The sequence below is a fragment of the Nuphar pumila genome, chromosome 6 (assembly GCF_984573655.1).
Source record: "Nuphar pumila chromosome 6, dmNupPumi1.hap1.1, whole genome shotgun sequence".
Taxonomy (NCBI): Eukaryota; Viridiplantae; Streptophyta; class Magnoliopsida; order Nymphaeales; family Nymphaeaceae; genus Nuphar; species Nuphar pumila.
In genome coordinates, this window is record NC_143254.1 from 133484737 (window position 1) to 133495359 (window position 10623).

The 10623-nt window shown below is 40.3% G+C and overlaps 1 protein-coding gene across 1 annotated transcript; it reads left to right on the forward strand.

Moving 5' to 3' along the window:
- Window positions 1–8012, forward strand: LOC149836333 (short-chain dehydrogenase/reductase 2-like). Its single transcript, XM_090010856.1, has 4 exons — window positions 1–136; window positions 1204–1482; window positions 4353–4526; window positions 7438–8012. Exons 1-4 carry the CDS (start codon window positions 134–136, stop codon window positions 7813–7815), a joined length of 834 nt encoding a protein of 277 aa, XP_089866982.1. The 5' UTR covers window positions 1–133; the 3' UTR covers window positions 7816–8012.
- Window positions 8013–10623: the final 2611 nt, after the last annotated feature.

Consider the following 10623-nt stretch of genomic DNA (forward strand, 5'->3'; position numbering starts at 1 on the left):
TTTTTCCTATGTCATCTGGATACTCCAACTTACCTTCACAGCTCTGTTCTAGTAAACTGTATTCTTCTCTTCCCCCTTTGGAATCCCTCTTGCCTGCTTAGGACCTTCGTTAGCGACAAAGACAAAGCCAACCATGGTGAGAAAAAGGCTTCATATTGTTCTTGGTCTTTTCGAATCCCATGCGAGTCCTAGAGCTACGGAGGCATGATCTAGTGAGCAGGGCTGAGCACTTTAGAAAGTACTCAGGCCACACAAAATCACTGCACGACGATTTTCTGTGTAAGACAGAAAACCGCTAGCTGTTTGCAATGGAGAACATCGCAGAATGAAAAATCATTGCATGCACAGTGATTTTCTGTGTTTTGTGCGGTCTGAGTAGCTTATAAAGTACTTGGTCCCGATCACTAGATCTTCTCCTTAAGCTAGGGTTCTTTAAGACTCATTGGTATTAGTTTTGAACTTTGGAAGAAAGCATAGTCCTTGCATGATGAGTATGTTGAATGCTCAAAGGACTCAACCTTCTCTTTCTAGTCCATCGGGTCCTGTCAAGTTTCGCTGCTGCACTGCGTGTATGGTTAGACTCTGCACAAAGGACTCCACCTTCGCTGCGAGGCTCATGGTATTTTGGTCCATCAAGTCTCAGGGTGGCATTCCTTGTTGCCATGTCTCGAGTCAATCTGCGGTACCAGTCTGGATTTCTTGAAATGTATTTAATTTAGTTTTTTTTAGTAAACTCGTGCTTGCCTTATATCCAATTTGCAAAATAGTACTTGCCTTATGCTATTTTTCAGTAAATTGGTCTCTGCCTTTTTCATTAACCCTTACAAATCAGTCATTGAGGTTAACACAGCTTGTAGCTTTTCCTGATGGTAGCTGTAAAGGGGCAGACAAAGTGACGGTTACAGAAAGGACCAGTTTGTAATAACTGTGAGAAATATGAGGACTGATTTGCAAAATGGCACGAGGCAAGGACTGTTTTGAAAATTAGCTATAAATCTGGGACCAATTTGCAAAAAAAAAAAAAACTTTAATTTTATGGTTTACGTTTAAAGTTGGTGAGTCATCTTAGCAAAGGAATAAGTTTGGTAGAGATCATGATCTTTATTATGTTCGTTAGTGATGTCCAAACATGGTGTGAGAGTAAGCTAGCGCCTAGTTCTCGATCTTATTGTGTTTCCCATGTATGGAATGTGGTGTCTCCAGGCAACAGAGGGCCAGTGGTGGGGTGAGGAAACGGTGGCGGTGGTGACAGGAGCAAACAGAGGGATAGGGCTTGAGATTGCCAGGCATCTCGCAGACAAGGGCATGACCGTCATCATGACGGCTCGTAAGCCCCAAGCTGAACTGTCAATTCCTGCTCAACAGTTCCTGCAGGAAGAGAGGAAAAACGTCATCTTCCATGCGCTTGATATTGATCAATCACAAAGTGTGTCAGATTTCGTTGATTGGTTGAAGCTCAAGGCCGGATTCCTCGATATTCTAGTAAGTTTCCATGGAAAGAGCACCATACACACAGGACTGAGCGCGCACCATGAAAGAAGCACCCGCTACTCTCTCTATAAATATATAAATTCATGGCTGCACGGTCGGTTGCCCTCTACAATATCGAGAGAGAGAGGTCACTAGGCCACCACTGACGTTATATATATGCCTCTGATACTGTTCATCTTGTGAATGAACGGCTTCTCAAACACAAGGTTTGGGTTTTAATTGCAGCTGTCCATTTTTTGTATGCTATTGATGCTTTCATCTAGAGCATCAATAGCTTTGAAGAAATTTGTGGGAGCATGTAAGGTACAAAGAATGCAGTTGTAATGTTTGGGAGATCCTTGGTACCAAGGACAACCCTGACCGATTGCCATCAGAGTTGCCTCTGACATAATAAGCTCTCAATCAATGTTGTCAGTATAGGAATCGGACCTGTATCGTTTGGCTGACGATTCAGGTGAACAGGCCTGACACCGATTCTTAAGTGAGTCGTTCTGAATCGAACCAAAAAATAATTAAAAATTATTACGTGTCAATCATAACGTGGCACGTGTTAAAGCCATTAAAATAATATATATTACAAATAATTTTAAGCTATTTTTGTATTTATTAAAAAATAGTCGATTCAGGTCAGTACGTATCGATTTTCTGGCAATAAGATACGTATCGGCAGATTCAAGCTGATACACAGATACTGACAACATTGGTCTCAATAGTAATGTCTATGTTGGACGAGTCACTATTGATGGTGACTTTCAAGCGTTTTGCACTGGATGCTAAATCCCCCAAAATTCTTTTGAATGTGGGATTTAGCATCCAGCCTGTGATCAACGTGGTGGATATTGAAAAGCACCATTAATGACATGATTTTCAATATCAACTGGACCTATCTCATTCGGCTGTTTTTCCAATGGCTCAAAGAGAACCTTTTGTTAAACTTTTTTTTTTTTAGAAAGGCAAGCAGGGGTTAGGCAGACCCTTACCAGATATACAACCATACCATTGGGATTTGAACTTGCAACGTCCCAACACAAGGTGACGTGCCTAGCTGCTCCTATTAGACAAGCGAATATGCTTTTGCATAATTAAGTTTCAACTCAGTTTGTTAAAAATTATGCTTTATAAAAACCTTGGTTTCATTACAAAATTATGCTTTTGCCGGCCAGGTGCAGTTTCTTCAGGTTATAAACGAAAAAAAAAAAAGTATTGGTTTTATGTCATTCAAATGGACACTTTAACTCAATTTACACAACGAAATTTGCGTAAAAAACTACTTTTACCTAGAACTTGGGCATCCAAATTCCCCGTAAAAGTTTCAAGTTTTATGTGCCTCCTTTTCATGCATTCATGTACAAAGTACACCTAAAAGTTACAAGAAACGTTAAGAAAGAAACATTGAAAAGGAACAAACGGATGCACTTAAAATTTAGCATGATCACTAGGCATACAAAGATGTGAAAGCTGGACGTGCATAGCTTACCAGGCCTACAAAGATTTTGTATATTCGGCAAATTCTACTGTTTAAAAGGTCCTCTATACATTGCATTTTCACGCATTTCTTTGCACAAGCATTTTTATTATGCTAACTTAGGATGATAGTGTCATGGAATTACTAAGTGATAAACATTGTTGATATGCAGATAAATAATGCTGCTGTTGGCATTGTAGAGATAGATTGGGAGTTCATAAAAAAGAATAATGTGGACATTAAAACTCTTATGGTAGTCTCTCTCTCTCTCTCTCTCTCTCTCTCTCTCTCTCTCTCTCTCTCATACAGTCAATTGTAGGCACAATCTAGTTTGACTCTCATGATGCAAGTAGTTTTTTTACTCAATCTAACCTCATAGATGTGTTCAACATAATCAATTTAGTGGGAAATGAACCTTCATTCTTTTACAATGAAAAAACATGTTTTTTGAGTAAGGGAAAAATTGTTACTTTACAACTATCCATTTTTGCATTGCCAGATAAACTTATACACAGGTTGGATTTCTGGCGATTCAAAAGTCAGTTCCCACTAAAAACAACTAGGTCAGATTCACAGGGTCATTTGGATACAAATAAAAAAAAACGAAGTTTGCTAAGTCGTTTGCGCATACAAATGATTGTAGCAAACTTTGTCCCACATATATATATATATATATATATATATATATATATATATATATATATATATATATATATATATAATATCAGAAGACGTTTGTCATTCTTACAAGTCTATCCTATTTATTAAGTGAAAATATTGTATACCCTTAATTGTACCATACCCTCTAATGAGAATACTTTGCTCTTTCACATTTTCTTGATTTTTCTGTTTTTTATATAGATCAAGCCCCATGGATATGATCTGCATGATTTGCTTACTCAAAAACATGATTTCAGTTGTTAGATTGCATTGCATAAGCAGAGTTTTTTAAGGGCTTGAGAATTCTACGGTGCACAATGTGTCAAAATATCAAGATTGAAAAAATCATGTTTTTATGTCAAAACAGTTCAACCAAAAGTACATTTCCTGACCAACGAGGTGGTATCCCATGTGGTAAGAGGGGTCATGTCTCAAGCTGAAGGCCCACGATCGAATCCCTCTGCCACATGGGGAGGCTGTTGTTCTTGTAGGGGTCCGCCTAACCCCAGCTTGCCTTTCAAAAAAAAAAAAAAAGTACATTTTCCTATGTTAATGAACTAAATGCACGTGTGAGGTTAAATTGATCTAACAAAACTTGCACCTATGAGTTGTAGCCAGAGAGTATAGTACTCTAGTGTAGCCAATATTTTTGCATTTATTTCCTTCCACTAGTTTACATATGTTTATTGAGAAACAACTCATGCTCATACAGAGTACTGAAACTTGGTGGATGCAGAGTGACCTTACATGGATGGATGGGATCTCAGAGACATATGAATCAGCAAAGATGTGCATCAGCACCAACTACTATGGAACCAAAAGGCTGACCGAGGCCTTACTCCCTCTCCTTCGACCCTCTCCTTACAAGTCCAGAATAGTCAATGTCTCTTCGTCGCTCGGCCTACTAAGTGTAAATCTCTACTACACATAACTCTGCTCCGACTACTAAAAGTTGACCCTAGTTGGTCATGCTCCCAAATGATGAGTTTTTGCTCAAGTGTCACATGTGGCTTGGCATCCTCACCGTTGACAAATTGCATAAAGACCATGGGGTTATCGCGGGATGAAGCAATGGACGGTGAAGATGTCACCCATCACCTGATCTGCTCTCCTTGAACACATGTTGCTGAGATGAAACAAACATTGAAGAATTTGATCATGTTATGCCCTTGGTCAAGTCATAGAGAAATTCGCTTGATATGAATTAAGGGTCTATTTGGACATGCATCAGCAAATTGCAGCCGAGCTCAGCGGTTTGCTTGATATCAAGAAAATCCCGTTTGTTTCTTAACAACTGTGACATGATTTAGCTGATAAACTTCAATTTCCATATTGGAGTTCATCAACTTTGTCATGTTTCATTTGATGTCAAACAGACCCTCATGGAGTAGTGACAAATATCAGTGATATCTTTGAAAAAAATATCAGAAAAGGGGATAGTTTATCCATCTTTTCAAATGGCAGCCAAAAATAATGTGATATTTTTAAAAAACATGGTGATAATTTTGTTTAAAAGAAACTATATATCATGCATGATTGTACCTCTATATTTTTTACTTTATAGACTACAACACAGTAATAAAAGGTTTATGTATATTTTTAGTTTCATTTATTTTTCACATAATTTTTTTTACTTCTTAAAATGTTCATTTTCACCCATATTCACCGATAAAAACCAGAGAATACCAAAAAAACTAATTTCTCAAACGAATGTGGCTGCTATTGCCTAGCCGTTTAAACTTTTATCACTGTCTCATAGGCAATCTACAATGTGTGTGGAGCGTGCGTGCATGTTTTTTTTTTTTGTGTGTGTGTGTATAATTTAATGGAACTATGTCGAATAGTCATTGTAGTATAATTTCCTATTTGAAACTGTGTGTGTAATGTGATGAAACTTTATTGAATAGTCTTTGCTGTAGTATAATTTCCTATTGGTAACCAAGTAGTGAGCTATATTCCTTCTAGTTTTTTTTTATTCCTTTTATGGCAAAAAAGAATTGGGAGATTAAGGCCCCTTCCTTACTTGAGTATACATTTATGTTCTGTTTGGGGGCGCTGCATTGAGATAAAAACACCATTTCCATGTGTTGCCAAAATGTGGTGTTTGTTAATGGTGTTCAAATGTGGTTTTAGAGCTGCCAAATCCATTCTCAATTCGGCATTTTGCCAAAACCGCTGCTCCCAAACAGCGAAGACCATGAGAGCACTGGAGGAAACCACAACACACCTCCAGTTCAGGGCTCTGAAAATGAGCATTAGGAGTTACACTGCACCATCGTGATGCAATTTTTTTTATATAATTAAGGGTCCAGATTGCACTATCGTGATACAATGATCCTCACATCATCATATGCCGTGGTGTCAAAACTTTTTTTTTTCTACTGGAAGAAACAACCCAGGATTAGAGGCCTGGTTCTTCCTACCGTACACTACAAGAAAATTGTTAATTAGCGACCGATTTTTTCCGTCGCAAATTAGCGATAGATTAGCTAGAGAAAACTTTTTTCATGAATCCGTCGCTAATTAGCGACGGATTAGCGATGAAAGTTGTTTCATCGCTAATCAACGATAGATTAACGACAATAATTTTTCGTCGCTAATTCTCAATACAAGAAAACCATTTTAGCGAGGAAATTTTTCCGTCGCTAATTAGTGACGGATTAGCGACGGAAAAATTCCCTCGCTAATTTTCGATTTTAACCGAGCGCGAAATTTTCCCTCTCTCCTCGTTCGAAATTTAAATCGACCGCGCGATTTAAATCGCTCTCTCCCCGTCAAAGAGCGCGTTGGAGAGCATGACGGCGATGAGGCAGATTGTTGGAGGACGGCGACGCCGGCGGACGACGACGACGGAGGACGGCGACGCCGGAGGACGACAACGATGGAGGACGACGACGATGGAGGACGACGACAACGGAGGACGGCGACGATGGAGGACGGTGACGACTTCGAATGACGCAGTTTCATGGAGGACGGCGACGCCGGAGGACGGCGATGACTTCGGAGGACGCCGTTTCACGGAGGACGGCGACACCAGAGGACGGTGACGACGTCGAAGGACGGCGACGGTGACGACGTCAGAGGACGGCGACGGTGACGACGGAGGACAGCGACGAGTTCGGAGGACGCCGTTTCACAGTGGATGGCGACGAGGCTGAGCGATTGTTGGAGGAAGGCGACGCCGGTTCACGGCGGACGATACAAGTCTGTGAAATGCTCGTCGGGTGCGGTATAAGTCCAGCTTATTGCTGCCGGAATACCGCCCGACAGGGATCAATTTTTTTTATTTTTTTTTAAAAAATTTAGCGACAGATTAGCGACGGATAATGTCTGTCGCAAATTTGCGACGGAATTAACAACAGATAAGTTTTTCGCCAATTAGCGAGCAAAAATTCGCGATGGCCTCTATCCATCGCTAATCCGTCGCTAAGTCGTCGCTAAACTGTTTAGCGACGGATTAGCGACGAATTTAGGTCATCGCTAATCCACAGGTTTCTTGTAGTGGTACTTACTGTCGCTGTCCTACTAGTGTAAAACTGAGGGCTTACCCCTTGCCCCAAGGGAGTTTACCAACCTTCAGCTTGCGCAGGGGTGATGTCCATGGGATTTGAGCCTAGACTGCCCTTCTAGCAGCCTAGATAGGCCCCAGCCCACTGCGCCAAATCCATTGAGGAACCTTGGTGTCAAAATTGGCCCATCATATGTATAGCCGATCTGCAAACCACACCAATCAATGACCAATTGACCTTATGATTTTGCTTCTTCTACTTTATGGATGAAGGTTCCATCTTATGCATGTCGATACAATCTGCTTGTTTTAGTTTGTAAGGGATGAAGACTTGAAGAAACAACTTTCAGAGATGGAGAGCCAGACGGAGCAGAAGATCGAGAAGGTGTTAGACCTCTTCCTTGAGGACCTGAAATCTGGGAAAGAACTGAAGAAGTGGCCATTCAAGTTTCCTTCTTACTCCATTTCCAAGGCTGCCATAAACGCATACACGAGGATGTTGGCGGGTGAATTAGAGGGCAAAGCGTGTGTGAACAGCGTGCACCCAGGCTACGTGAAGACTGATCTGGCGCTTGGCACAGGCGACCTCACTCCCACTCAAGGGGCAGAGCATGTGGTGCGTGTTGCCCTCTTCCCTGCTGGAGGTCCTTCTGGGCACAATTTCCTCGAAAGTGAGGACTCTACATTCTGACTGCCACCAAGTGCAGTGCAGTATCACCAAAGTCTACCTTGCTGTTTGAATCCCTTCGTTAGCAATAAATGCAGAACAATTTACTTTTCTCGCCACCAGGAACTCTTATGTAAAATCCTAGTGGAACAAAATTCTGATAAGTGAACTGTACCACTGGATAAAAGAATACTAAATAAAAATTTTTGCTTATTAATCCATCTCATCATTCCACCTTTTTGTTCAGTGTTACACGTAAATTGGAGTTTAGAATCTTCCCGTCACCAAATTTTTTTTATTGATAGACAAGCAGGGGAATGGAAACCCTTACCAGTTCATATATAGTAAACAATGACATACAAGAGCATTACAAATCTCAACCATGCAGATGCCAGGATGAAGGTTGTTTTCAATTATGGCATTTGATTTCTCCCAGCTAATCTTGCTAAATTCCAACCAATGGAATGATAGGGAAAGATACAACACACTATAGATAGATCATACTATTGATAGATCGAAGAAATATAAGAGAAGAAGAGAAAAAAACAATCACACATAAAACATAGAATTTATGTGGTTCGGTGAGAGTTGCCTACGTCCATGGAGGTACTAAGATTCTTCATTCGGATTGAGAAAAATCACACGTTACAAAAAGCAGATTGGTTCCTCTAAATACAACGAGTATATATAGAGAAACCTATTTAGAGTAAAACTCTTTAGGATAATCTTTAAAATAAAATTATAGAACTGCCTTTCAAAAATTTTGCCTCAGGAGCTAACCCCCACCTTACGTGCGGGGAGCACGCAAACCCCGGCCAACTTACCGTGAAATTGAATTCGTGAACATTAGATATTTATATGAGGCTCCACACTCCTACAACATGGGTGGGGGCTCCCTCTGTTGGTTGGAACAGTTTATGCAAGTCACCATGTGATGTAATGTTGCAGGTTCAAACCCCATTCGGGGGTAGTTGAATAAATTGTATAACCACCAGTTGGGCTTTGTCTATGGGAAAGGAAGGGGGCCTTAACCCCCATTTTGATTATTAAAAAAAAAAACTCACTAAATTCCATGTGGTTTTGGAAACTAAGGCAGCCTGAAGATTTTACCTCGTAACACACCCGACCATAATCCCCTGCCTTTTCAATGTCAATTGGGGGGTCCAAAGGCAAAAAGCCATTCATGTTTTACGTTATGTGGGACCAAAGGCAAAACAAGGTCTAGTGCAGCTTAGTCGCAATTCGACCAACTTTGTTATGGATGTAAGTTGGATCTGAGCCTCGGATCATGTCAAATCCGACATGTTCATAGCCATAAACTACATAAACTCAGACCCGTCGATATGCATTGTCACCAAAATTTGGTGATTCATATGAACCACGCTATACGTGAGCCTAACAAAGAGTCTGCACCGTCCTTTTTTAGATGGGACCCAACGGTAAGAACAGGGGTGTGGTATGTTGAAATGAAAGCAGCAGAAGTGATCAACCGAGCGACCCAAAGTTCAATGAGCAATAATGCCGTGAGGCTGGGAATTAAGAAGGGATCAGCACTCACAAGGGGCTTTTCCTCGCATCTTTTCTTCAGCATGTGTTCTCGTTCTCTTCTCACTTGTACAGAGATTAACATATTTGTATATGTAAGCTTCTCCTCCCTTGTGGTAATTGTTTCCCTTGCAGAAACCGATACAGCCCACCAAAATCATTTGCTCACCCGTTGGGTGTGGGTGTGTGCTACTTTATCTCGCTATAAAAAATAAAATAAAAAAACATTTTTACTAGCGGCAGGGAAGAGATCAACATGCACCACATTCTCAGTCTCTTGAGTGACTGATATCATCTGAGCCAAACGCCATGTCAGTCTTCAAATACCCAGGATGCACACAATTCACGCATGCTTTACCCTCCAATTCACTCGCCAACAACGTTGTGTACGCGTTTAAGGCAGCCTTGGAAATGCAGTAAGAAGGAAACTTGAGGGAGGCACTTATTCAGGTCCTTCATAGACTTTACATCCTCTAGGAACAGGCCTAACACCACCCCTCCATCTTTTGCTCTGTCAAACTCTCCATCTCTGACAATTGCTTCCTGAAATCTTTATCTCTTACAAACTGAAAACAAGCAGATTATATCAAAAGTAGTGATGGAACCCTTCATGCATCAAGTTGGCTTATTTGTTTGTTTAGCATGTCATTAATGAAAAGAACTAATATCATAAGGTTAATTGGTCATTGATGGTGTGCCTTTAAGGTCTAGCACACAATCTTTGTCCAACTGTGTGGTCTCCTGCTCATCTTAATGGTTCTGTACTGATGAACGCCATGCGTGGGGCGCTGTCCTGCCTTATGGCGGAACGCGAAGTTTAGCAGCGGATCTGGGCAGAAGGAATTGAATCTGTACCTTTGGTTTTGTGGTTTTATTGGTTTTCTGGTTCTCCTCTTCTATGGCAGCAAGTGATGCCTCATCACTTGTTGCAAATCTGTATTGACCTTTTATTTATAATGATATATATATATATATATATATATATATATATATATATATATATATATATATATATATATATATATATATATCTTCTTCTTTCAAAAAAAAAATTTGAAAACCAGATGTCTAGATGTTGCCAGCCACAAATAAGAATGCGTCAACTGCATAAAATTTCTCATAGATGACAGGTTTTGAATCACATAGTCACAAATATCGGGCTCGGTTATATCTTGGTGAGGAAAACTCTCAGGATATCATTGTTTCTCGATAAATATCGAGAATCTCACATAATAAAAATTTTAAAAGAGTTGGAAAAATAAGAAAACATATGCGTTAATTAGCAAA